General features: G+C 45.2%; 1 protein-coding gene across 6 annotated transcripts; it reads left to right on the top strand.

Annotated features, from left to right (window-relative positions):
* The first annotated feature begins 726 nt into the window (after positions 1 to 726).
* Positions 727 to 25942, top strand: ZMAT3 (zinc finger matrin-type 3). Of its 6 annotated transcripts, none has more exons than XR_013955003.1 (8): positions 727 to 882; positions 4971 to 5296; positions 6761 to 6880; positions 8441 to 8607; positions 8720 to 8820; positions 9816 to 14875; positions 15001 to 15088; positions 25321 to 25942. XR_013955003.1 is itself a non-coding variant. In XM_080604557.1 (6 exons), the coding sequence occupies exons 2-6, from the start codon at positions 5027 to 5029 to the stop codon at positions 10025 to 10027; spliced, it is 870 nt and encodes a 289-aa protein (XP_080460683.1). In that variant the 5' UTR covers positions 727 to 882; positions 4971 to 5026; the 3' UTR covers positions 10028 to 14992. The 6 variants fall into 6 exon arrangements, 1 of the variants encoding a protein (XP_080460683.1); XR_013955004.1 differs by lacking the exon at positions 25321 to 25942 and adding an exon at positions 21626 to 22620; XR_013955005.1 differs by lacking the exon at positions 25321 to 25942 and adding an exon at positions 18412 to 22620.
* The last annotated feature ends 669 nt before the right edge of the window (positions 25943 to 26611 follow it).

Here is a 26611-nt window from a genome sequence, read left to right as displayed (position 1 = left end):
CACTGAGCACATCGGCGACAAGTGGCGTGGCCAGCTGCGGGGTCCCCCAGGGGGCTGGGCGATGGCTGCCGGCAGCCTTGGCCGCAGGTCTGACTTCTCAGCTCTTCCCCGTTGTGTCCTGTTGGGCAGAAACGGGAGAAAACCACCGACAGCTGAATGTACCCCAAAATGGCAGCCGGACTGCCCGCGTGCAGCCTGTGCCACTCCTCGGTGGCTCGAAGGGAAACGTAACGCTCGTCGGCAACCGCTGGCACCGGCAACCCCCAGGTGTTGATATGTACGAACGCAGGCTCAACTGCGATTTTGGCTGCTGACGGAAGGCGCAGCGACCAAAAAAGACGAGGTAACGTTGTGGGGGCCCCAGCTCAGGGTACGCCCAAGCTGCTACACCTCGGGGGCAGCTTTCCAACAGTTTTGGCCACGTTTGATCCACCAGCACCAAAAAAAACCGCTCGAGACCTCGCGGTTCTACCGGGCGGCTTCAAAACGAGCTGGGGCGAAAAAAGGGGAAAAAAAAAAAAACAAAAGTATGAGGGGTTCGGGGCTGCCGGCTGCACGGGCGGCTCCCGCCCATGCCAGCCCCGGGAGGAGGACAACGAAGGGCTGCGGGAGCTGAGGCCTTGCACGGGGCGGGGGGGGCGAGCCAAGCCGTGCCGTGCCGAGCCGAGCCGTGCTAACCCAAGCCGTGCCGTGCCGTGCCGAGCCGTGCCAAGCGGTGCCGCTGCCGCAGCCCATGCGCAGTCCCCGCCCCGGCTCGCTGCGGTCACTTCCTGCAGCTGGGCCCGGCCGTGCCCGGCGCCCCGGCCTCCGGCGGCCTCGGCGGGCGGCAGCGGGTGCGGGCGGAGCGGCGCTGGCGGCCGGGGGCGCCGGGCCCCGGCTGCGGTAGGTGCCGGGGGAACGGGGGCGGGCGGGACGCGGCGGGCCCCGGCCCCGCACAGGGGGTGTGTGTGGGGGGGTTCAGCGCAGGGTTTGGTGTGGTTCGGGTGTTTGTGGGGTTCGGTGCCCGTCCCTGCGTTCCTTTTGTGCTCGTTTTATGGGGTGTTCGCTAGCTGTGTGTCCGTGCCGGGCGTTAGTGCTCACCTCGCGGTTATGTCGGGGTGGCGGATACCGGGCTTTTTTTTTTTTTTTTTTTTGCTTAGGATCTGCCGCTGAGACCGCAAGGCACGCAACTTTGCAGAGGTACCTGCTAGGATGCCAGCAGTGGCACCGTGGCTTCAGAGACCCTGCTGGGCTAGGACATGGCAATGCCCGCTGTCTCTGGGGCCCCAGTACGTATCGCCATCAGCGGAGGGTCAGCAGGCCCTGTGCATTAACATAGGGCTGTGTATGGTGTGCATTTGCTTTAATGCACTGTATTCAATCCCTGCAACACCGTAAAGCTCCCCCAGGCTGTGCTCATGGCACCGAGCCCGCTGGAGTTCAAGGAGCGTTCTCAGACACATGCTCCGATATTTGGGTGGCCCTGCGTGCAGCCAGGAGTTGGACTTGATGACCCTTGTGGGTCCCTTCCAGCTCAGGATATTCCATGAATCTGTAAAATGACCGTGTCTTTCAGGGTAAATTCTGCAGGTGGCCAAAGGTAAACTTTCTGGCAAAGAGGTTAAGTGATGGCAGTGTTATGAGATAGTGTTTCCTGTCCTGGAAAAAAACTAACAATTTTTTCAATTTTTCTTAATTTCTAACTAGTTTTCTAAAACTAATTCCAGTGAGAACACTGCTCTTTGTGTGGATATCTCATTGTGAGTTACATCTATGGCTAAGGAAGGTCATATAGTGTATGTGCCTGCTCAGAATTAAGACGACATCAATTCCTTCCCCAGACCTGTGTTGTCCCCCAGACAGCTGGGGACATGCTCCCCGTTAGCTGTTCCACCAGCAGCACCTAGCTGCTACCACCCTGTGACGCTCAGGGCAAGGAGGCCGAGTCTCCTCCTTCGGTGCCGTCTTTGGGCTGCCCCAACCTGAAGGAGCAGGAGAGGAGCGTACCTGTCCTTTGCACCCACCTGCGGACAACTGGCACAGGGTGGAATTATGTCCTAGCCCATGCAACGTGTAGGAGGAGGCATGGCTGTGATGTAAGAGATGCTGTGGTGAGGCAGAATGCCTCCCCCGCTCAGCCTGGAGAGCTGCAGGTCCTTACCCTGCCTGGGGCTGCAGCGTTATGTGCACAAGGCTTTCAGGAGGGAGGTTCATTGATCGTTTGCTCTTTTGTAAGGGTAAAAATTTTGCAGCTTTTCATGTGAACGGAAAGGAGGAGTCAAAGTGTTCCTGTTAACTTCTGCACAGGTGTCTGTAGTGACCAGCAGTGATGTGTTAAAGGGACATGTAAATAAGTAGAATTTGAATGATTTGAATGCTTTTTTTTTTTTTCCCTTTAAATAATATCCAGACAAAAGAAGTGAACGAAATTTGAGCAGTTTCAATGATGGAAGATCGCCATGAGAAGAACATCAGAGTTGCATATGCAAAGTCAAGAAGTTCTAATTCTAAAATTGCCCATGCAGCCTTAATTTTATCTTCAGACTACTCTTTACTTTGAGAAACAATAAACGGCCTTATAAATAAAGATTTTTCTAAGAGTATTACGTTATATCTTTTCCCCTGTGGATGCATATCCTATAGCAGTGTCCTATCTTGTGCCTGACAAATCTCATCCATGCCAGATACGTATGGAAGATGCAGCAGGCACTCATGCATAATTAAGTGGATGGATTCCGATCGCCATTTATTGTAGATAGCTTTATATTCTTCTCTGAAGTATTTAGCTATAATTTACTCCCTTTTTAAGGAAGAGGCCCACTATGGTATTGAAGCAGAACTCTGATGGCATTGCTTAGCTGCTTGCATAGCTGATGTAAGATGCCTTGATAGACCTGTGGTATGATCCATTTAACCATCTACAGTATGAACTAATTCCATCAATAGCCCCACTGAAATTGGTTATACAGAGTACTAGTTGAGCAAACTAAAGATAGCAAAATCTTTTTCCATAATTCTGTTTAGCCAGAAAAACTTATGCTGAAAGTTGGAGAGAAGTTAGGTGACAGTACAGAATTTACACTGCTGATGAATGATTTACACCACGCTGTTCCTGTATTTCCTCTTGTTCATGATGGATTTCATTTTATCATGTTTCAATCAGTTTTCATAAACTTCTTTTTGATTTTGTTTTTATGGTCACCTTTTGGTTCATGTTAGGTTCATGCTCTCCTGGAATTTCAGTGTCTTGACAACGGAGGGCTATCTAAAAACACAGAAACTTCTTGTGGCTATATTACTAACTTAAAAGCTTGTTCCCAAGATAATGTGTGCTCTTTCTTTTCTTCTTCTATGTTTTTCCTTTTTCTTACCTTTAGTTGCTAATAATAATGGAACTTTATCCAATCTTGTATTATTTAAAAATCTGGTTTTAGAGGTAAAGATTTCAGAAATGCTTTTGTCACTTGAGTGCTTTAGTCCAACTATTTTTTTTCCCTAATAGTATATAGACCTATCTGGAGCCAGACTTTCAAAGGTAAGAGTATCTAAAAATGCAGTCATCAACTAGGATTTTCCAGAGCTTGAATGTAGCAAGGTATTTATCTCCTGCTAATTTTAGCAGATTGAAAATCCCAGAAGTTATCCTAGATAAATGCTATCTGCTTCTCCAGGTTCCTAAATGACCTTGAAGTCAAATTCTGTTCTCAAAAGTGACTCAGGATCAAAGTTCCTAGGTGGCATTTCATCTACCTTTCCCGTAATTTTACAGAAGCCTCTTAATTTTAAAATGTAGATGTGGCTCACTATTTGCTTAAACAAACAAAGCCCACAGCGTAAACATGGTTGCTACCAATGCGGTCTTAGCTGGAAGTGATCTGCGGAGACCCAAGATAATGCTTCCCTCTACCCCAGTGTAACAGTGAACAGGATTTGTTATGATAAGAAGCTAATAAGACATTAACAGAAGTAGCTGTGCCTTGATTTATAGTATCACTGCTCCGCATTATTCTGGGAATGTTCATCCCGGGCTTTAGATGTGATTTATAAACTTTAATTAAATAAGCCTGTGAGAACCCCTTGTTGGAAATGTAGGGCTAGTTCTAAGAACTTGAATTAACTGAGAAATAATTGAATAAAGGTTAATATGGGATAAGCTGTCTATTCTTGCAGAAGAAGGTACAGCTTTAAATGTTGCATAGGTTGTAGTTAGTAAAGGAAATGCAGAGAAATAGCTCAAGGTCATTCAACAAGACCACGGAAGAGCTGGGAAGAGAACCGTTGGGGGATGGCTGGGTACAGCAAGGTGTTCTCGAGTCACTTGGTACTCCTCTGCTTTTGGTTGACTTACATGAGAAAAGTTAACTTTAGAATATTTTTCCTCAGGAAGGTCTTTGTGAGTATTTGGAGGGTGTATTCTGTGTGTATAGACGTATTCTATATCTGTCTATGTAAAATAAATGTTCTTTGAAATATTTGTGTTCTTTTTCTTTTTAAGTCATCAAGTAGTGGTAATAAATCGCAGTGTTTGTTTAGGCCTTAGAGCGTAAGCTTCTCCTTAGGCTGTCAGAAAAGGACGTGGCTGACGGTTGCATCCCTCTGTTAGCAGTTGTATCCCTCTGATACCGCAGCTTTATGTGCTGTGCGTGTTGGAGGTCGCATCTTCTAGCAGTCACGGAGTAGTGGGGTGGGCATGCTGGGGAGGGTTTGGCTCTGGGTCAGGTCCTGTGAGCTCTTAGGAATCTTCACGCCTCCGGGAACGTGCCACAGGGTGCTAAAAGCTTCGGTCCTCTTATTGTATTCATAATTTCTTAATCTTGCTCTGGTTATCTGGGATGCTGCTGTTCCTGTGAGTGCTACAAGTTGCCTTTATACCTGCTTGGCATTGTGAAAAGGCATAAAGGAGAGGCAGAGAAGTTGCAGAAGGTATCCCCTGGGTTGTCGCTGTTCCTGTTAGTACGATGTGTTTCAGCAGTTGTGTTTCTCTGGTCTAGATCTGAAGAGGACTCCTCATCCTTCAGACGTAGCATGCCCACAGTCTTCCTGGCCAATGATTCTTTTACAGCAAGCAGGACTTCTTCCTCATCCTGAGAAGCCTCCATCTCTTCCTATGTCAGTGGCTACAAGGCCCAGAGCCACCTCACCGCTGTCCCCACCCAAACCTCTCGGACTGGGGCCTTCCCTTCACCACGCACAGGACGAAGAGCTTGCAAAGGTGGTGGAGCAGGACCCTATGCTGGAGGAACTATGTAAGCCTCTGTGCTGTAAGCTTTGCAATGTCACCCTGAATTCAGCACAACAAGCCCAGGCTCACTACCAGGTAAGCAGAGCGGCGGGGGGCACAGCTTGAGTGTAGCGGTAGCACAGAGCTCAGCATGGGTTCATGCCTGAGGACTAATTCAGCTGCTCCAGTGGGTTTTGAGTGCTGTATTGAGGTGGCTGCGCACTAGCAGCTTCGTTTGAGTTAGCTCATCTGAAGCTACCTCTGCTACAGCTAGAGCTTTCGTTTAAGGTGCCATCACAGGACCGACTTCAAAGTCTTTGCCCACAGGGACAGAGAAGTACTACAAGATGGCCTGGCTGGAAAGGCAGACACGTCCTTTTCCTTTGTTTTGTGTGACCTCTTTTCCACCCCTGCACCCTACCAATAAAATTGAACTTCTGTTTCCACAAGCATGATTTTGTAAGGCCTGGATAGATGTTTTCTGCTGGATCTAGCTGTGCCTTTAGGAAAGGAGGCTGCTGCCATGTGCTCATCACTGCCTCTTTCCCGAGGCTGTGTGCACCACTGGTCTGCTGGAAGGGCTATTTATTTAAACTCTCATCTGCTTTGGACAGCACCAGCTGGGTCAGCTTAAAACAAATAAAATTTTCTTAAGCTGGTCTGGTTGGTTTGTCTGAAATAGGTTAGGGACTGTTTGCATATGTTTCTTTTCTGACATTGAATACATTGTGGTCTTACATCACTCTGTACTACTGGTAGCCTGTCTGCCTAGTGTGTTTGTGTGAGATGTGGAGACAGTAACTTTCTTCACCAGCAAGCACAAGAGAGTGGTTGTCCATATCCTCAGGACACCAAGCCCAGACCTCAGGTTTGCTGTTGGCCCTGAAAAAGTGCTGTCCCGACATTGAAGGGGTAGGTTGAATTGGTGTTACAATTTAACATCTGATTTCTGCAGTATTTCTGTCACGAGGGGACAAAAGTTACAGTTAAAAAGTTGTAACCTGTGTTTATACATAGGTCTTACTATATATCCAAAATATATATACATACTCTCATATACCTCTCTCAGATTTTTGAAACACCAAAAAGAACTACAACATATATTTTCCAAGAGAAAATGAAATATGAGGCAGAAGGTTTTTTTTTAGAAATTCAGTCCCATGTTTGAAATCATGCTTGAAATCTCATGAAAAGAAAGGTGTATGTTTGCGTGTGTTCAGGCTTATGAAGCAAACTATGTAAAGCAGTTAGCGCTTTATGTCTAAAATACAAAATACTGTTTTAGATGAAATGGAAACAGATTGATGAACTAATTGTAACCTTACGGGATTCAGAAGATTGGTTGAAAATTAGGCCTAAAATGCTAGCTGATGAACATTTTGGAGAAAAGGGAAGGATGCCAGCATCTCCTAAAATCAGAGCTGCTGTTTTCCAAGTGACAGCTCACTTACCTGAGGTGCCATCTTCATGGCCGCTTTTTCCTTTCTGTCTCTGGCTCTGCTTGCTTTCAGTGTAAGATTCTATTATTGGGACAGTGATTAATTCTAGTTCTCTTTCCAGGGTAAAAACCATAGTAAGAAACTCCGAAATTACTATGCTGCCAATAGCTGTCCGGCACCTGCCAGGATGAGTAATGCAGTTGAGCCTGCCCCGCCTCAGGTTGTCTCCCTTCCAGCTCAGGTAAGGCATGGGAAGGTAACTGAGATCATGCTGCTTGCTTCTGACCTAACCCCCAGTAAGGATAACCGGATCTCACGCCTGGAGAATTAATGCAAGAGTTTGGAAAGAATTTTCCTCTTGATGGCACAGGAAGGTGGACGTGGCTTGTTGAGAGCTGTTTGCTTTCCTCTGAAGAAGCAGATACTGACTATGGAAGTTTGATGTGCTGCTGATTAAAGTTGTTTAAAAGCAGGTGTAAAACAGCATTTTCAGAGCAGCACTTGGACATGAGGGTGTGGCATCCACCCTGCACAATCATCCCTCCATTGCGTGAGTGAAGCAAACATGGAAAAAGTGCTTAGGTGCTCCTCCACACATTGCCCAGGGCTGTTGTCTAATTCCTCTTTTGTTGCTCCTTTTGCAGTGGTTATTCCTGTGTGTAGGGTGAGTGGATGGATGGGTCTCTCTGTGATCCAGATTCATTTGATCTCAGGCACGTTAGAAGCAAAAGAGATGATTTTTTACTTTTGCTTGTAGAGTTCACCACTTCTGATTGCTGTGGGGTGTAGCAGCTAACCTGTCTCTTGCACGTGAATGTGCAGGGAACCACAGCTGGGCTGCAGGGATCAAAGCTGTGCCTGCCACCTCCAAAAACATTCGTCTCTGTTGTCTGTACAAAAGCAAAAAGCATTTGCAGTAAGTGGCAGGTTGCTACATGTGCTGTTGGAGCCGCCAGAGGGAGACTCAGTCCCGTGTAAAATGACTTTGCGGCTCAGGGAGCTGAATCAAGGTCTCGAGAGGGCTTTGGGTCCTGTCCTAGGTAGTGGGATGCGGGTGATGCACCCGCTAGGGTGTCTGATGCTTCTTGCACTGGACAGAATGGTCCACGGCAATAAAAAGGCCACTTTGGGGCCGTACGAGGATTCATGTTGTAACTTATGAGTCAGAATTGTGTGTGTGTGTGTCTGTAAGCTTGCAGTTTCAAAAGAGAGTGGACTTGGCAAGTGCTGCAGTGACAGGGCCGTGTGAATCACTGCTGCTGCGCTGTTTGCGGAGCGCTTTTGTCTGGATGACACACAAACACTGAGGAGAGCTGGTTGCTGCCCCAGTCAGCGTGCCTGGCTGACTGGAAAGGCAGGGTACCGATCAAACGGCCAGGTCCTTCCTCGGAAATCATGGTCCAGGTGTCCTCGTACCTGAAGGGTAAGGTTCAGAGGTCTGGCAACTCTGCTATTGCCTGTGTCTCCTAGTGTGGTCAGGGAACTGTGGAGAGATGGGGTACGCTGGAAACAGGAGAGAGGAGCACTGTTACATTTCTGGGAGCGTGAGCCTTCCTCGGTATGAAAGTCACTATTAATTGCGTATATCTCAGGGAATTTTTGGGTTCTCTGGAAGGACGAGGCAGAGAAAACTAAGTTCTCCTTGTAAGAACAGTTTGGGGAGCACCGAGAATGTCCTAATCCATACGGTCTAATTCCAGCGCTCTGACAGACACGCTACTGGTCTCAGTCCCCGTGATTCAAGGCTTTCAGAGATTTAACCTTCCTGTGTTTCACATGCTGTCTCTCCCTTTGCTGCTAGATGGGATCCAGTAAACCGGGTGGCCGAGTGATCTTGGCCACAGAGAATGATTACTGCAAGCTTTGTGATGCCTCGTTTAGTTCTCCGGCTGTGGCGCAGGCTCACTACCAAGGGAAAAATCATGCCAAACGGCTGCGCCTTGCAGAAGCACAGAATAATTCATTCTCGTAGGTATTGTTCAACTTCGCGCTCAGGCTGAAAGCATGTGGCAGTGTCTCTGGCAGTCGTTTTACTCAGAAAACTCTGAATTGCAGTTGTTCATATCTGTTTAATCTTCAGGGATGCATCGGAACTAGGCAAACGGAGGACAAGGAAAGAAGGGAATGAATATAAGATGATGCAGAACAGAAGAAATATGTATACAGTTCAAAACAACACAGGTAATCGAGAGCTTGCATCTGTTTTAGTCTATAGTTGGAATTATAATGCTAATACTAAGCAGTTTTTCTTCTGTTTCTGAGCTCTTTTCTAGCAGAGACAGGTTGTGAAAGGAGCTGGTTCTAGCTCTGATCCTTCATGTCTGCATCTATCTTCCCAGCTGCTAAAGTTACTTTGTTCCGTCAGCCTGCTTGTTAGTTTGGTTTCTCGGTTTGTAACTTAATTTACCATCTGCTGGTCTGTAAGGCTGCTCTGAGTGGAGACAATTTTCCTGCTTTATTTCCTTGGCCAGTGGCCAGGTGCTTTGACTCCTCCTGTAGCACATCAACCTGTAGGTGCACTCCTCTGTCCTGAACGAGAGAGCACGTTAGCCTCCCTCCAAGAGCCCATCCTCAGGTGTTAGATACTAACTTTGCCTCTTTACTATAATTTAAAGCATGTTTTGTAGTGTCCAGCCCAGTATCTCTTTCTCTTTTTCGTTTTAAGTTATGTTACGAGCATGTTAGCTGAAACCCTGCTTCCTGGTGAAGCTTGGTTTAATCCTGTCATTCTAACCACTGTCATTTGGAAAAAGGTATGTCTCTTAAAATTCTATTAAAAATCATTTTGTGATAATTTTAAACTGAGATAGGCAGGTTATTCTAATCGAAAGACTGCTCTATTCTGGAATTGGATGGTTTAAGAAAAATAATTGGCTCATTACTTAAATAATTGGACTCCTAATATTCTAAGACTCTATTGATTCTTCATAAAACTGGAGCGCTAGGTCCACTCTCCTGCTTTGGAAAATAGCAGCGAGTACTGCTGCCCTGTGTGCACTGCTCCCTGTAAGTCTGGATCTCAGTGGAGAAGTCATGGAAAAATGAATTCACTCTAATCAGTTAAAGAAGCTGATCTTTGGCTGCTTTTTAAATATTTGTCGGACTTGGAAGTTGTCAGTGAGCGGTGTCAAGCTTTTCTTTTTGTAGATAAGTAAGCTTTTCGGTTGTTTCCTCAGGTCCCTACTTCAATCCCCGCTCACGGCAGAGGATTCCTCGGGATTTGGCCATGTGCGTCACCCCCAGCGGCCAGTTCTACTGCTCCATGTGCAACGCCGGGGCCAGCGAGGAGATGGAATTCAGGCAGCACTTAGAAAGCAAACAGCATAAAAGCAAGGTGTCCGAACAGCGGTACAGAAATGAAATGGAGAACCTAGGCTATGTACAATGACGCGCCGCCCTCGGTAGTAGTTTGCAAATAGAGCAGCTTGTCTCTCGCCTGCTGTTTGCCACATGCCCTGCTTTGTGCTCCATTTGATAGGAGCATGCTCTCGAGCTATACATGTAACACCTGCAAACTTAATGGTATGGTTAGATTTTTTTTCTGTCATAGTTGGCAGGATGACGCTGTGCAGGACATGAAGTGTTTTTGATGTTTGTTTGCTAGTTATCTAAGGCTCTTCGTTGTGTTGAGTGGCTGGGGGGACTTTGTCTTCTCCCCGGCCTTCTGCATGAATATGCAAAGACCAAGAAGTGCTGGGAACTTCTGTGATTCCACCATGCAGGTGAACCATGTGCAAAGCCCGCTCCCCTCTTTGTGCGCCGCAGAGCAGTGCTACCGAATGTCTCCCTGCAGCAGAGTGAATCTCTGGGCAGCTTGTAAAAGAGGGGTAGGAATGGGGCCTGTGAATGTCCGAGTTAGGGGTGTACTTGTCCACAAATTGCTGCTTGTGGCCCTCATTACAGCCTGCACTAAGTTCTTTCCACATGCCTGTAAAAAGGCTACGCACACCTCTCCATCTTGGAGGGTCTTGCCTCTTACCCATTTCTCTGTGATGCAGATTTCATTCTGAAGATCTGACAGTAGATGCCAGCTGGTAAGCCACATCCAGGAATGTTCTTCTACCAAACAGTTAACAATGAAAATGGATTTTTGGCATTGTTGGCTGGGTACCTTAATGCACCGTGGGTGTAGCTCATCTCCCTGAAGAGAGCCTGTGGGGGTTTCAGTGACTTAATGCAGTGAATCGAAAAGCAAACCTGTTCAGGTGAGATGTGCTGTGCTCTGATTCCACGTTAGCCAGGGTAGGGTTAGGGGTAGGTTGCAAGGAGCTGTTGGCTGTAATTTCTTTGCATAGTGATGTAGAAGAGAGTGAGTGTTAGTGTTTGGTGCACAGCTCTGTTCCTTGGGAGAGCAGGGCTGCCAGGACCCCGGGAAGCAGATGTCAGTGTGTCCCACTTCCATGCCATTCCCTCGACAAAGCCCACTGGGTGTTAAAGAAGAGAGGTAAAATGTTCCTTTGAACTAGGGCTACCAATATTGGATAAACCTTTTCCCCTCTTTCTCTTCCCATCTCAAACTGGGTTTTGATTCCATTCCTTGATGTGAACTTCACTGTTTTAGGGACCATAAAAATCCAAAGTTAGGTAGGATGTAAATGTCAGGGGTAATGATTGTTTGAGTAAGAGCTTTTTGGCCGTGCAGAAGTATTAATGAAACTTGTTAATCAACTTTTTAAATGTCAACAAAGGGTGTGTGTCTGTTTTGGTGTTCCTCAGTGGAAGTGGAAAGGGGATAAAGAACAGAAGTAGGGCTGACATTTTTCTACTCATTTAGGTAGATGTGAAGCTGTGACTGGAATCCAGTTCACAGTTTTTCTATAGCATTGGCTCCAGTGGCAAGTGCAGCGTGTAGCTAACCTCTCCTGGACCTGATTCCCACTGTGCTGCTATAGCTGTACGCTGGTATAGCTTCATCGACTTCAGTGGCAGGTGCAGGGAGGGAGTAGAGGAAGCATCATGCCTTGACTCTCACTCCTCTTTAGGCAGATTGAATTAGATGCAGCTCCATTGGTTTCAGTAGCATTTTACCAGAGATAAATTGTACCTAGTGCATGATGTTGAAGGTAACCCTGCCCATTCTTCCCCTTCTCCCCCCCCCCACCTGTTTTTGCCATTCTGATCCTGCTTCTTGCATTCCAGAAGGATTTTCTGCTTGCCTTAAAAAAAGAAAAATGACTCAAAAACTATCTGGATTTTTTGTTTGTTAATAATCTTTCTAGTCCACTTCAAAAAGGCTTGTCTCATTTGGCTGCTCAAAAGAGAAGGCTGCTCCCCAGAAACTGTGTGGTGTTCTCTCTACCTACTTGAGCGTGAGCTATCCATGCAACCTTAACCCAGCCTTCCTAAATCCAGGCAGGGTGAGCTCTTGCAAAAAGAAAAAAAAAAAGCAACCCTCTGCATCGTTCCAGGCTGATGCTTGCTACGTGAATACAGGCAGGGCAATGGACACCCTTTTGAATGGGATTCCCTCCCCTCCATTGTGCAAAGCCCAATTTTGTGGGCTTTGTGCACTGGAGCACATTATAAGGTAGGAAGGAGAACAGGTGTCCAGGTTGAAAAGCACTCACAGGGCAGTTTTCACAGCCTCTAAGTCTGTTTCTCCAGTGCTGTCCTGCCCCTGGCTCACCTTCTTTGCAACATTGAAGACCATTCCCCTTGCAAAAGTCTCCCGTCAGCCTTTACCCCTCATCCTTTGCAGTCAAAGGGCTGGTTTTCTCTTTGTGTTCTGTCTGTTTTTTTCCTAGTCTGACACCACTGTGAAGGGACAGAAGGAGCTGGGTGAGCCATACCACAAGTGTGTTTGACCAGCATGGTCCCTGCATTGTGGTTAAACGTCCCTCTTGCTGTAAATTAAAGCGTGGTATTTTCCCACATTCAGGAGGCAGCGCGTGGGACGCGGATGGCCGAGCTTGCGGGCTGCTCCCCTGCAAGTGAGTCTGGTTTTGAGGAATGGCTCGAGTCTCCCCCGAACAGAGACACCTAGCTGGTTTGTTTTTTTCACAGGAAAACAAGCAGTGAGTGTCGTCATCCTGAGAATTTCAAAGCGGCGGGTTGTGTAGCAGGCGTAAAGCAGGTAGTGGGACCCCAGCGGCAGGAGAAGGACGGGTTTGCGAAGCGGGAGGAAAGCAGCTGAGGATTAATTGCTTTGCCCCAGCCCTCTGTTGTGGCCCTTCTCTGCGAGTGACCAAAGCTTGCCTCTCCCTTTCCAGCACTGCTTAATGGTTTGTGTTCTTCCCACTCTCCCTCCAGCACAGAAAATTGTTGACTACAAAGAGAAAACACCTCACCCCTCTAATATCTGTAGGGTTCGAGCCAATCCAAACTCATACTTTTCAGCATGAGAAGCGGGGTGGATCCTGATTTTATTTTTTCGTGAAAGCTGTTCTCCAAATCAGCAGTCAGAAGGCATATTGAAAACATGTCCTGGCAAAATCCTATTAGTCATAGGTGGGACGGGGAGAATAGCATACCGCTGTAGTACCGTTTTCCAGACTCAGTCAGTCTTTTTCTCAAGTTAGTCAAAGTACCAAACTCAAGAAATAGGACTTCTGTGAAACTGTCACGTTGGCCAGTAGGTTAATGACCTTTGCTGCTAGAAACAAAATATAAATCAATGTGTTCATATTTATTTTACTGCGCTGACCACTAATTGACTTGTTGATATTTAAGGCGTTATTATGTAGGTTGTTTTTGTTTGAATAGAGAACTCTACATCGCACTTTGCTTTTGGATCAGAAATGATATTTATTGTATTTGTGAAAATGTTTTCCCTCCCATGTTATGTATTTTTTTCTTTCCCTTGATGCAAAAACCTTGCCCCCCTAAAAAAAAACACAAACAAAAAACCAATGCAACCTACAGATTTTCTTTGTTCCTTTTCATGCCAAACAAATTTGGAATTTCCATGCAGCTCTTTCTTAAATGTCCATTTGAAGGTTTTTTTTCTTTTTTTTTTTTTTTTTCCCCCTCCAGTGGTTCCTTTGGTAACTTGGGATGATATTTTTAGAGACACGTGAAGTTTGTACTACATTTAAGCATTTCTTTTAAGGCAAGGAAGTAAACTGTGGAATCCATGTATTTGTGAGAAGTATGAAAATGATACTATTTTGTTTGTATTAAGCAAGCTGCATTAGCTGTCATTTCGCATTCTGCACTAATGGGAAAACGTGTTAGAATCTTGCCTAACGTTGCTCTATTTTTGACCTTTTGCTTTTTTTGGTATACATCAAAAAGAACCCTGAAAACTTCTGTGGAGTTGCTTACAATGGTCATCAGTGTAACAAAACGCGTTTTTTTCTATAAGGCTTCTTGTCTTTTTTCCTTTTCTAGGTGCTCATTATAGGGCGTTTGAAGGGAAAGCTATCGCCATGGCACGGGTTCATATTTTGGCTTACTAATGCATGAAGTCCTTTTGCTACATGACTTAAGTAATGCTCTTGCTGTAACCAATGGAAATCTTGCCCAAGTCTGGAGTAAATGAAATACCCTAGCTAAACATATTATGTTGGCTAGGGCCAGGGAAAATACATCGCTAAAAACTGTGTCTTTTACTTCTGTGTTTGGGTTACAAAACTCTTAAAGTTATGCTTTTTTTTTTTTGAGGAATGTGTATCTTGTTCTGTAAGGATTTGGTCCTGCTCCATCTAAAATAGTTTGAAGTACGTTGACTTTAGCCGACTAGGAGCAAGCCATGAAACCCTTCAGGAATTTCATACTGCTGATGTTTTCTCATGTGCTTCTTTTTTTTTTTTTTTTTAATTTTACAACCATGCGTACAAGGATGCTCTGGATGAGAAGGACATCTGTTGCCAATTATGAAAAACCAAATGTCAGGGTTTCTAAAGGATTAACAGACAAAAAAAAAGAATGGACCCGGTTTCTTTGAAGTTAGTGGCTAAGCTCCTGTTTTGAGCTGGGCCAGTTTCTTTGCTATTTGCATGAAGTTGGAAGTGAAGATAAAATCCACTTGCAAATAAGTGTGGTCAAACAGTAGTTTGGGGAATCTCTCCTTTAAAAAAGTATCACGATTAAAATCTTTATCTTTTTATCTAAAGTATCTGCAGATACAGGCAGGACTGTGGATTTTTATTTTTATTTTTATTTTTTTTTAATAAAATCGGTTTTCAGTCTGTATTTTGCAGGGGAGGAATGACTTGATTTAATTTCCTTCTGCATCTGTCCAGCAACATCATTTGCAAGTGCTTTGAACGTGTTTCATCTAGAGCTGCCTTGTCAGGTTGGTTTTGTACATTTGTCCTTCTTTTGTTTATGTTGTACTGATCCCCCTGAGGGAATAGTTGATGAAACTGATTTTTTTTTCTTCAATATATAATAAATCATCTTGCTCTTATCGTTGTACAGCCTTAGTGTTTGGTTTTGCTGCTGCTTGTGATATGGCTGGACTATGCATGACTGAATTGATTTCAGCCTAGCATTGAGATGGAGCTACGTGAGTAATATGTTTTAATACACTGATAAAGGAGTACGGCCTTGTGCAGGAGCTGTTACTCTACAGGGGGGTCAGGGTACTTTCAACTGTTCCTGAAAGCCAGCTGAGGGCTGAGGTCTCCCCCTGAGCTGTGTTGTTTTCAGGAGGGTTGAGATGGGAACTAGTAGGTATGGGAAGGATCTTTTTCGTGCTGTACTTTCCCCTAGAGTAGACATCACAAGCTCTGGAACAGCCCCAGGCTGGACTTGCAACTCTTAACTGTTAAAATGTGGGGACAAGCTGAGCCTGATACTTGTATTTGCACATTTTTTTGTCAGTATGCTCTTTTCCACTTTCATTACTTGAGGGCTCTAGAAGAGCATATGCCTATGCAGCTCAAATGACTTTCCAAACAGGAAAAACATCCTGAACTGGAGCCTTAAAACAGAGAAGATCTGGGGTCTGCTAGGTTGAGCTCAGGTGAGAGAAAAACCTTGTTTTTGCTCAGAGCTCAGCCATGCAGTGAGTAGAGTGAGCTGTTGGCCTCAAGGGCAGCACCTAAGGGTACAGACGGCTGCTGCAGCACAGCTCTGAGTGTAGACGCCACTGTCTGAACAGGGACAAATACCTGCACTCCCGTGTCCTTTGTTATTCATGGGACTGGGTGGCTGCAGCCAGTAGTGGCACCATGGTGAAATTATCTTGATTTAGTATTTTGTGGGCTGGGAGCTGCCCGAGCACTTAGGCCACTTCTGTGATAACAATCAAATGCAGGAGCTTTTATGAGTTCTCATTTATAGTAAATAGGGTCATAAAAACGTATAAGTAGAGCTTTATGTTAAATCTGACCCCAGTCCTTCATTGTCTTGTGTTCAAGTGGACTCTGTTACTTTCAGTCATTTTAGGAACCAGAGAATAACAAGCCTCTACAGAGCAGCATATCCCCGTTATGGGATGTTAAAGTGCTGCCTTAAATCACAAGATATTTTTTAATACTTACATATGGTAATTGCATTCTGTAGTAATTCCATGGCAATTTGGTTTGGTCAAACCTTAGTGACGTGCAGAGACACCTGGGCAAGCTAATTCAGAATCACAGGCATTTGTGAAATTATGCAGCAAATAAAATAATACAAAAATGAAAATCTAAGACTGATTGTATAATTTAAAAGCATAAATAACTCTTCTTCTGCTTCTCCAGTTACCCTTGTATCTAAGGAATCTGTTTTAGTTGTCTTGCAATATTTTACAGCTGAGGAAGGGAAATTTGGAAAAAATAAGTGATTCATCCAGAAAGTCTGTGGCTGAAAAGGAGGATTGAACCTGAGGCCTTTAAATACCAGGGAGTACTGACCCTGCCACTTCTCCATTCAGCCTCCCTCTTCACAAGCTGACGAAAACGACTGGATTTTTAAAACAGTTTGATTAAGAACTGTTTGATTTTCATTTTTTTATATATATCATGGCTTTGCAATGCATTAGAAAATGGACTTTAGCATATGGTTTAAAAATAATGAAGCTTGGCACAGAGAACTCTCCATATTGCTTCTGCCACTAAATCTTAACAGAGTGGTGAAAGAAATCTGACAGCTTCTAGGAGGATTGTAGGGTGGGCATGTTTGCAAAAAGCAGGTTCTGGATGCTCTTCTGTGTTCATTTATGTCCACTTCACATAAATTCTTTCTGTTCCTACTGCTAGTTCTCCTAAGGCATTTGGATTGAATGCTGCTTGTCTTTTGGAATGGTAAAGAGCTGTTGTAACAGATAACACCTAGAATTCAGTTGGCCTAATCCCTCACTGAATGACACTCTTTCAATTGGCCTTATTCCACTGGGCTTGTTTCACCTCTCCACCTGTATGAAACAAGAGCAGATCTATTTAAAGTCGGTGGAATTACACGAGCGTAAAGAGAGATAGGAAGATTATCCACAGTATATTAGCTGAGACTAGAGACTGCCTTTGGCAGGTGTTTGCAGTACATATAAAGATGTTAAAAAGTATTAATCTAAGCCTTGTTTTTCAGTACCAAGGCCCTTTTTTTTTTTTTTTTAACAAGGAGATACCGCGAATGAAAGAACAAAGTGTGGGGTTGTAAGGAGAAACGGACACAGTTGCACAATAAGCTACGTGTGCTGCATTCAATGTGTCTGTGGAATTTTAGGCATGACTGCAGCATTTACCTGAAGAAGGCAGACCATGTACTTTGCTAAACGAAATGAGACCAATAGCGTGAAAAACACTGCATTAGTCTGTCTATTACCCTGGGTTTTAAAAGATGAAACGAAGGTATGAAACACCTGTGAAAGTCAAATGGCAGAATTCCCATTACCAGGAGAGATGAAGACATATGGGCTAACACCTGATATTTTGAGGAGGCTATAAAGAATATTTCAGGCTTAAGGGACTTGCGAAAACAATACCACGATGACAAAAATCTCTGATTGCAGCTAACTAGAGAGTTTGGGAGCTGAGAGGTCATTTTTGACAATGGCTCCTTTTTGCTCTTTGTGAACTGGTGTAGATGGGGAGTAATTGGGCAAAGCCTAGAAGCTGCAGTGTAAGGCAGGGCTGGCTGAGTCTCAGCAGCAATGGGATTCACCCTTCTCTGCTTTGACCTGCTACGTACGTGCATGCATATGTATGTGTGCACAAGTGAAACAGACCTTCTCAGGACTCTTCCTCCTTGGTATTTATTACCTGCTATCCATAAGAGATCATTTTCCAGTAGCTACCTATTGCAGCCACCTCTCTTGCTGTCTGCAGTAACTCAGCAGCAGCATGTTGGGCTGATTTGGGAACCAGCCAAACTACTGAGTACAGGGTAGTCTTAGACAAGTGCCTTCTGTTTGTAAAAGCTGGTGAGCACCTGCTGCTGATGTAACAGCCAGTGATACTCAGAGCATATTTGGATTAGGAGGTCCAGATTTAGACAGGACCAATGCAATTCACCTCCAGGATATTGCAGTTCTCTGGGGCAGGTATATGGGCTGCTGTACCTCTTGCTGCTCTGTCTGGTAGCTGGCACCATGGTACCCAGGCACGAGAGCTGGGTGTTTCTCATGCCTCCTCTGATGAGTGACATCTGTGACTGTGTCTCTGATGGTCTTTTTTTTAATTAGTCTATCTTTGGTTTACGTTGTCATGCAATCACAGAAATGTAATTAATAGGACAGCTTTTATAATGTTTGCTTAAAGACTTTGGTTGATACAAAGTTTGATTACTTCTGTGAAGCACAGATTCTTAGTAAGGAAAAAACAAATACTTTCTAATGAATGTTATTGAAAAGTACAAAGAAAAATGTCAACAAGAGAATATAAATAAAAACAAGACGGCTGTTTCAAGGTTGCGGTGGCCCCAGGATGAACGCAGCAGCACACAGAACAAAGGAGGTAGAAATGGGAGGCAGCAGTGAGTAGCACCAGTCTGTCTTTTGCCAATTCTGCAGTCCGAAGACACATGCTGGATGTTCAGCTGCCATATTTGCAATGATTCTCTTGAAATAATGTCTGATAAAATCCAAGCTATACGGCTAACCGTTTGTATGAGCCTTCCCTTGAGGCTGACACACTGCAGTGCAGCGCAACAAGCAGCCTGCGGGAGGCTCGGGGAAGGTTACACACAGGCTGAACAGACTGAGCCTTCCTCTTTGCTGTCTGCCCCCCGGGCAAAATGCAGCAGGGCTGGGCTAAGCCCAAGTCCTTAGGGTGGGCTATGTGGTAGCCCAACGTCAGCAAGCGCTTGCACAGAAGACATGACAACAACTGTTGGAACGTAAGGTGTAGCCACATACCTGAGGCTTTGAAGGAAGCACTGGAGGTTGCAGGTGGACACAGTACGAAGAGAGGCATGGAAGTTCAGGCTGGATGTGCGTACTTGGAGCAGCATCTCTCCTCTCTACAGGTGTCTCAGTGTAGAGACAGTTACATCAGCCCAGAGTCCTTCTGTGCGTTGCTTAGCGTCTGCTATGCGAGACAGATTTCTGAAGACACGATGTTAATCTAGCTTAACATGGATCTTCACACAGCTTCTCGCAGCTGCTAAGAAATTCAGGGATGGATCAGACCACAGCTATATGTATATACGTGCTGGGTATATATTAGAACATAATAAGCTTCCAAGGGAGTTGTTCTTAATTTGGGTACAGATATATGCTAATTATATGGCAACAGTCTTGACAAGTAGCGTGCACACTTTTAACTTGCATTTCTGATTACAGTAACAAAGCCAGCATTGCTTTCTCCTCTCACTAGCTTCAAAGGCATTGTCTTGACTTAAGAAATGGTATCCTAAGCTGTTCCGAGAAAGCAAAGCTGTATTCCTGTGACTGTCAGGCTGCCCATTTAACAAACTGCATGGTAAACGGATGAGCAGCCAAGCTCTCTGAAATGGTTCATGAAAGCTTTGAAGTTACAAAATGCCAGCCTATATTTATTGTCATTGGCATACAGCAGAATATTCCCATGTTGAATGCAGCACAGGTGTTCCAAATCAGAGTATGTGTCACCAAAATATTAGGACCCAAAGATATATCTTGAGCCTGGATCATAGGATGTAATACATAAAAGAGAATATAAGGTACACATCCCAGAGGAATAAGTAATATTCAGTGGAAGAAAAAGGAACAGAAACAGAGGCAGAAAATCTGAAGCTCTTTATGGTGATCGTTCCAGCCCTTAGACACAGGAGTGGTGGCATAGGTCACGGACAATGGTTTAAAGGCATCTGGCTCTTTGATGTGCTTGGGTGATTCATAAATCTCAGCAGACATTTTAAATTACTGTAGCATTTTTATAAATCTGACTGCAAGTCCTCTGAAAACAAGGCTTAGAAACTAGTGAGTTAGTCTACAAAATTTAACCCTCCAAGGAGAGTTGTTAGCATGTGGTTGCACAAAAGCAGTGAGTGCAGTTGTAGCCTTTGAACCTGGCTAGAGCTATGCAGGACAATTCCCTGCACAGTCCTGGGGGTGCCTGAGTTGCCTAAATGAAAATTAGACTACGGTCCCCTGCGTCTGCAAGGGTATAACGCTGCTTGCCAGTCCCAAGCACGTTCCATATAGAAACCCATCATCTCAGTGCTGCAGTGCCACAGTCAAATTATAAATATCTGAATGTCTTCCTGGAGACTGGCTGGGGTCACCCTGTGCTCAGCTGACACTCCTGGAGATGATCTAGATTTCTTCCAGAAGGAAATGAAGCTGTATCACATCACACAGGAGCATCGCTTATGTTTGGCATTTGGGATAAAACTTAATGTTCTACAATTATAGTGTTGGATGGCTGGCAGCAATTTTGCCAGACAAATACCGCATGTCTTTCCCAGAAGGATTCAAACTTTAATATTGTTTTGATGCTGGCGGCTTTTCCAATTTCTGTTTATTAGAAATGACTTATCTTTGTTGGAAGTGCTGCCTTTAACCCAATACAGCTGGTGCCACCTACAGCACTCCAGAAAACTCATGGCTGCAGTGTTCTGCTTTCATGGAGCTGTTGTCTGACCAAAGCAACCTGTCACCTTACTGAAATTAAACCTTTGAAGGGCTAACCGTGTCTTAGTTCTTCATCTGCTTCGTCTGTGTGCTCAAATAGCTTCCCTTTTACATCCTCGAAGAATGAAAATCTATTTCTGAGACTGCAGGCAAACGTTGTAGACCTGTGTGTGCCTCTGGTCAAGGCTGTGGCATTGTCCTGCTCTTTGGGTTGGGGATAACTGCCATTTCAGAAAGGATTTTATTCTGTACAGCCGCCTTCAGTGAAGACCAATAGTTATACCCACCGGCTCCACCTTCAAGCTCAGCTGTCGATAAGGTCTGGCAATATTTCCACTGGCTGGACTGGACTGGACTGGCTGGACTGGCAGGACTGTCAGTCCTGGCTGGTGCTTAGCTATGTAGCTGGGCCCCAGCCCTCAAAAAAACTCAGAACTTGTTTAAGCACCAAGCCAGAAGTCACATTTGCAAGTACAGCCCCTCATCTCCATCTCCATTCCTAGCCCAACGTCTCTTCTCTCATCAAAACCTTTGTAAAGGCAATTATTTATTAGTTCACTATGTGCTTTCCGTAACAGAGGTGGAAAATGCATACCAAATCTGTACGTATAATGGATATTGCTATTGAAAAAAGTTGTGACTTGTCTGTGAATTGAAATTGCTAACACAACACGGCCCTCGGTCTTCCCACAGCATCGATCCTCATTGCTCCGTCCATGCTGTTAATAAAGCCTGTGAAAGTCAGTTACCGATCGGGTGGAGCAGAGGACTGGGAGCGACTGCTCAGTTTTAACCAATTCTAGTCACCACTTGGTCGTTAATGTGACCTTGGGGAAGCTGTGACATTTCTCTGTTTCAAGGGAATCTTGCATATTCGTCTGGGAAAAGAGGAAATGTGAGGTGACTGGATTCATTGATATTTCATAAGATTATAAATAATGGACAAGGCGTAATATGTGAGAGGGAAATCTGGCTGTGCTGTGTATTCATTGAAATGCAATCATGCACTTGATCCTTCTTCTATGGGTCTTCACTGGGCAGCTCAGACGTTTTCCTGACACATTTCAGGAGGAGGAGGCGGCGAAGGAACAGGCACGCTGTGAGATCACAAGTCGCCTTCCTGAAGCGCTCAAACCAGCACTTGATCCTTGCTCCCTGGAGGAATGGCTGTAGTAACTGAAAAGTCAAAAATAGCACAGAACTGTGACCAGATTTGAGGAACCGGGTCACAGTAATTCACAATTCCAGAACAACTCGTATCACCTCCCCAGGCTCTGTGTTTCCCACCTGCCTGCTGGCCCAGCAGCTTTCCTGTGGGCTGCGATGTGCTGCGCAGACAGCAACCAGCCTCAGACCCACTGCAGGTACAAGCCAAGGTTTCCTACTTGACCAAAATCAAGGTGATTGGAGTAAAATTACTGAGTCTTGTAGGCCTTTAGAAAATGACATTTTATGTGTTTGAGCCTTCTGGCTGCAGAAGTCCCATTGCTCTCCAGTCAGGCTGAGGACCTGGAGTCTAGGCCGCAGCTGGAGGGGTGGTCACGGAGGTGGCTGTCCCTCCTGGTGGCTCTCTGGGGTGCCTGGAGCTGTCACCATGGAGTTGTCCCTGGTGCCACATGTGCAAGATGCTCGTCCCCGTGTCCACACATCGTTGTCAGTCTGTCCTGGCAGCCGTACTCCTGCCCGAGCTGGCTGAGGCTCAGCTCAGGCAGGCCTTCACATGCTGTGATCACACCTCCTGATGGCACTGCAGACGTACTTTTAGAAACTCCAGACAATTACCTCCTTAAACTCATATTTCAAGTTCTTATTTAACATTGCCCCCATTTTCAGAGGTTTTTAGAAAGGTGCCAGTGCTTTATTGATACTGGTTTGTTGTTTTGGCAAGCGAGGTGATGGCATTTTATTTTGATTTCAGCAGCACACCCATTAGGACTTTGAATGGAAGCAATATCTGCTAGAAACAGAAGAGGGCAGCTGTTTTTTGAGAAATGAAGAGAGCTTTGACTGTTTTTGAGAATGAAATAGCAGTCACTCAGATCTAGGCGAAAGGGCTTTTTTTTCATGAATGAATAAAAATAGCGCAGCATTCCAGGGGCCCAAGCTAGTGTAATTAGTGTATAAAATAGCTAGACCCCATCACCTTCCGCTGAGTCCCTGGGCTTCGTCTGGCAAAATTAGATTCCTTGCAATTTTATTACAATGTAATTAAAAAGTAACCAAGGGAATACAGAACTCAGTCTTCAGAGATGTTCATCATTGGACTAAAAAGAAACAGAATAAAAAGGATTCAGCAACTTGCTAGCTTTATAGATGATTTATTTGTTTACTTACCAAACTGGGAAAAAATTGCTGTGAATTGCCACGCTGTACATATGGAAAAAATGGAAAAAATCAGATTTAGTAAAATATTATTCAAACCTCTCTATGTATATTTTTATTGAAAGTTGTTTTCAATCTGTATTTTAGAACAAAAGCATGAATTCCAAAACAAAACATCCTTCTTGTGTGAAATCATTCTAATCCAAAATAAGGCGTTTTGTGACTTTTTAATTTTCAAAGCTTTCATTTCCAGTGAAAACGATGGGAGTTTGCCATTAGATTAGGTCCTTCTGAATCTTTATTTCCTGTCAAATACTTAGCTGAAAACCCTTCAGCTGCTTTGGCAAGCACCCACAAACCCCTATTTTACCCACTGAGCAGCCACGTTCTGGCAGCAGCAGCACCAGCCTGCATTCCTAAGTCTGTATACTCATTTTCCAATGCCTACTGACTTCGTAAAGACAATATAGCTTCGTAGCGCAAGGTGGTGGGTTTCTACAGAAGAAATATCCTACATTTGGTTTGCTGTACAATGCCCATTCCTTGTTCAAAACTAACACCCCCACCCTGTCTGGTCCCCCACGACTGGGGCTGTGCTGAGGCGTGTCTAGACCCAGAATTAGGAACCTGGTTATATTTTTAAAGCCAGAACAGTTATATTGGTTCACATGGAAGTGTGTATCCTTGTATAAGGTTCTTAGTGGGAGGGACAGTTAATCTCCATTCCCCGCGGGAGGGAGGATGGAAAGGGGAAGCCTGCGTGGTGCTGCCAGCAGAGCAAGGTGACAACCAAGAGGGGTGGTGATGTAGCCACTGATGTCAAGGAAGGCTAAATATCTGCGTGAGACTTCCACCTCCCCCTGCCTTCGTTGGTCCAGCTGGTAGATAATTTGGAAAATTCAGCGGTGACTCCTTCCAGTGCCTTCCCAGTGTCCCTGTGCCTTTCTGGCTCTGAAAACAAATGGGAAATTTTTGTATTTGGCTTTGGTGAGGAACATGTGAAAAGCAAGCTGTCTTTCTTTTTAAATAGCTTTGAGGCAAAAACAATTAGAGACCCTCTGTAATGAAACTGACTAACAGGCTAACCCAAAAAGACAACTCAACTCTTCTGATGCAGAAAATAATGAGGGCTGCCCTAAACTTTTAATCAGGAATTCAACTTTTATTTGCAGCTCCTGACAAGGATAGCATCCCTAATAATATTCGTGACAGTTCCAAACTCCTGAAATTAATATGAGAGCAACGAGAATTTAATGGAAGTGCTAATTACAGATGCTGGAATTATTCTGCTGCAATTCAAACCTCTGATGTGGAGAAACTCAGCAAGGATGGGCTGTCATCTAGTTTGAGGTTTTGCTGTGAAAGGTGACCCTGGCTTTACGCACCTCCATTCTGCATGGCATAGGCATCCTTCCCTCCCATTGACTTCCACACCTTGTGAGGAGTTAGGATGCAAACAATTAATTCTTCTTACCCTGGAGACTGTACTACTCATACCCCTAACACATGCTGTTCCTCCTGTTTCCCCCCTCGTGATTAGTCATAATGTCCTCGACTGGCAGGATTGCATCCAGGCTTTTTCCCAAAACCACCGACTGATTTCAGTGAATCAAGCCCAGGTGGCTGTAGCAGTTTGATCCTAGGTTGCCACCTGTGCAGCAGGAACAACCAAGCCTCACACACAAGACCTGCTGGGATGTATTTTACAGTCTAATATACTGGGATAAAGTGGAGCCACCAGTCCGGGGCCGCTGCCTGTGGTCATTCACACATCGCTGGTGCAAGGGCTGGAGGTCAGGGCCAGGCAGCCTCTGGGGATGTGAGAGAAGACCGATTTGTGAGGAGTGGCCACGTCAGTCTTTGATCCACTTACACTCCTGCGTGAACATCTCCGAAATCTCAGATTTTTGTAAAGGAGATTAGACGTTATCAGCGGACCCCTTCATGCCTTGCTCCAGAGCCACTTTTCACCTTGGGCTTCCTCCAAACCCCACAGAGGTGCGTGGGGACCCTGCCACATCCCCAGACCCAGTGGGCTGTGGGAAGGGGCCCTGGCTTGTGCTATTCTGGTGCGTGCACCCTCAGCCTGCCACCTTCCCAGCCATGCTGCAAGGCTGCTGCTGGCCAGATGAGACGCCCTAAGTGCCGAGAAGAGCCCTGTCATCGTCTTTCAAAGGATTTTATCATTTTTTTTGGAAGTTGGCTACACGGCAGCAAGCCCGCACTGCCTTCTTTACATATCCTGAAAAGGCTCTATCAGCTGGTTGTTTAGCAGTCAGAAGATCAAGAATTAAGTCTGAAGGCTTCAAAGGGAGAGCTTCTATTTCATGCTACTGGTTAGAGACCAGAGGAAGTCACAGACCTCGGGCCTGGCCATGGATCTTTCTCAAAAAGTGAACAAATTGTGATGTGTGATTTTTTTCCTGCCTTTTTTTTTGCAGCCAGCTGTGAAACCTGAACCTTGATATTAGTTCCAACTGTTGAATGGCATTAGATGATTCATCTCTTCTATTAACACAAAAAGTAATACCGCTTTCTGCTTCGCACGTAATGCCTTTTGAGAAATGGATGAAGACATAAGGGACATCGAAGAATTATTTAATCTAAGCCTTTTTCTTTGGGCCCGCATTTTCTCTCTTTATTGAATGATTACGCTCTGGTTCCTGCCCTTGCCCAGCTCCGCTGGAGACACAGCGGCAGCAGCCATCTCGCCCTGCTTCAGTGCCCCTCTCCTGAGGGAGGGGTGTGCGTCTTCCACAGGCACTAATAAATGCCCCTTGATGGAAGCGAGTGAAAAAAAAAAAAAGGAGGGGAAAAAGACAAGCTGGTTTCACTACGCTCTGTTAATAAGCCAAAGCCAGTATCATTAAAATGTCAGCATGAGCAATGAAAATGGAAGGAAGTCTCGGTGATTGGGCTGAAAATCTCATTCAGCCAAGGAGGTGGCTTGGAGATTTTCCACACTATCTGGTCAATGTTCACGGAGTCATGTGCATAGATACAAATGTTCCCAGGAAACATTGCAATGAATCAATATGCTCCATGGCAATACAGATGGACAAGTTTTTTTTGGGGGGGGTAATGCTTGGCAAATGATGTGGGTTTTGCAGCTGAGAGCTGATGGCCCGTTGTAGGGATTTCTGAGCTCTTACTGCGTTGTGAGGACCTTGAAAAAGTGGATTGGCACATCCCCTTCCCTTCACTCCCTCTGCTGTGTTATTAAGAAAGGGAGCAAAGATCAAATGTGAAATATGAGAAAAGTAAAAGTGAGAGTCAAAAGAAATCTTACGGTATTAAATTTTGGGGAAGGATGTTTGTAAACCTAACACTTAGTTCCAAATATCACCGTAACATAATGCCCTCTCTACAGTTCCCTGAAATCACAGCTCACATACTGTGCAAGCCCCGAACAAACTTCCCCCACCATCAGAAACACGCATTGCAAGCCCTGCATTGCCCTGGGGCTGAACGCACTCAGAGCAGCGGGGCCAAGGTGAAGCCACACCAGGACCTGCGAGCTGCAGAGCAGAGGTGGCTGCTCCGCACGTGGCATCCTCATCAGAGGCTTCCTCTGTCCCCAGGTGACAAAATCATCTGGCTAGTTTTGCAGGGAGAAACACCACTCTTGCACCTCTCGTCACCTCACTCCTCTCATCAGGTGAGGAGCTTTGCCGAGCTTGTGGGGCTGGCTGCTGCTCGGGTTAAGCTGTCCCAGAACCAGGTCTCTGTCTT

The sequence above is a fragment of the Anser brachyrhynchus genome (genome assembly GCF_964034855.1).
Source record: "Anser brachyrhynchus genome assembly, chromosome: 9".
Lineage (NCBI taxonomy): Eukaryota > Metazoa > Chordata > Aves > Anseriformes > Anatidae > Anser > Anser brachyrhynchus.
Note: the sequence above shows the minus strand (reverse complement) of the source record. Positions and strands in the feature narration are given on the sequence as shown.

What these genes read in the sequence shown, in the direction of transcription:
- ZMAT3 (XM_080604557.1), top strand. Translation starts at nt 5,027, where the DNA reads ATGATTCTTTTACAGCAAGCAGGACTTCTTCCTCATCCTGAGAAGCCT. An exon ending in GCACAGAATAATTCATTCTC is followed by an intron (nt 8,608 to 8,719) that starts GTAGGTATTGTT and finishes TTTAATCTTCAG; the next exon opens with GGATGCATCGGAACTAGGCA. An exon ending in TACAGTTCAAAACAACACAG is followed by an intron (nt 8,821 to 9,815) that starts GTAATCGAGAGC and finishes TTGTTTCCTCAG; the next exon opens with GTCCCTACTTCAATCCCCGC.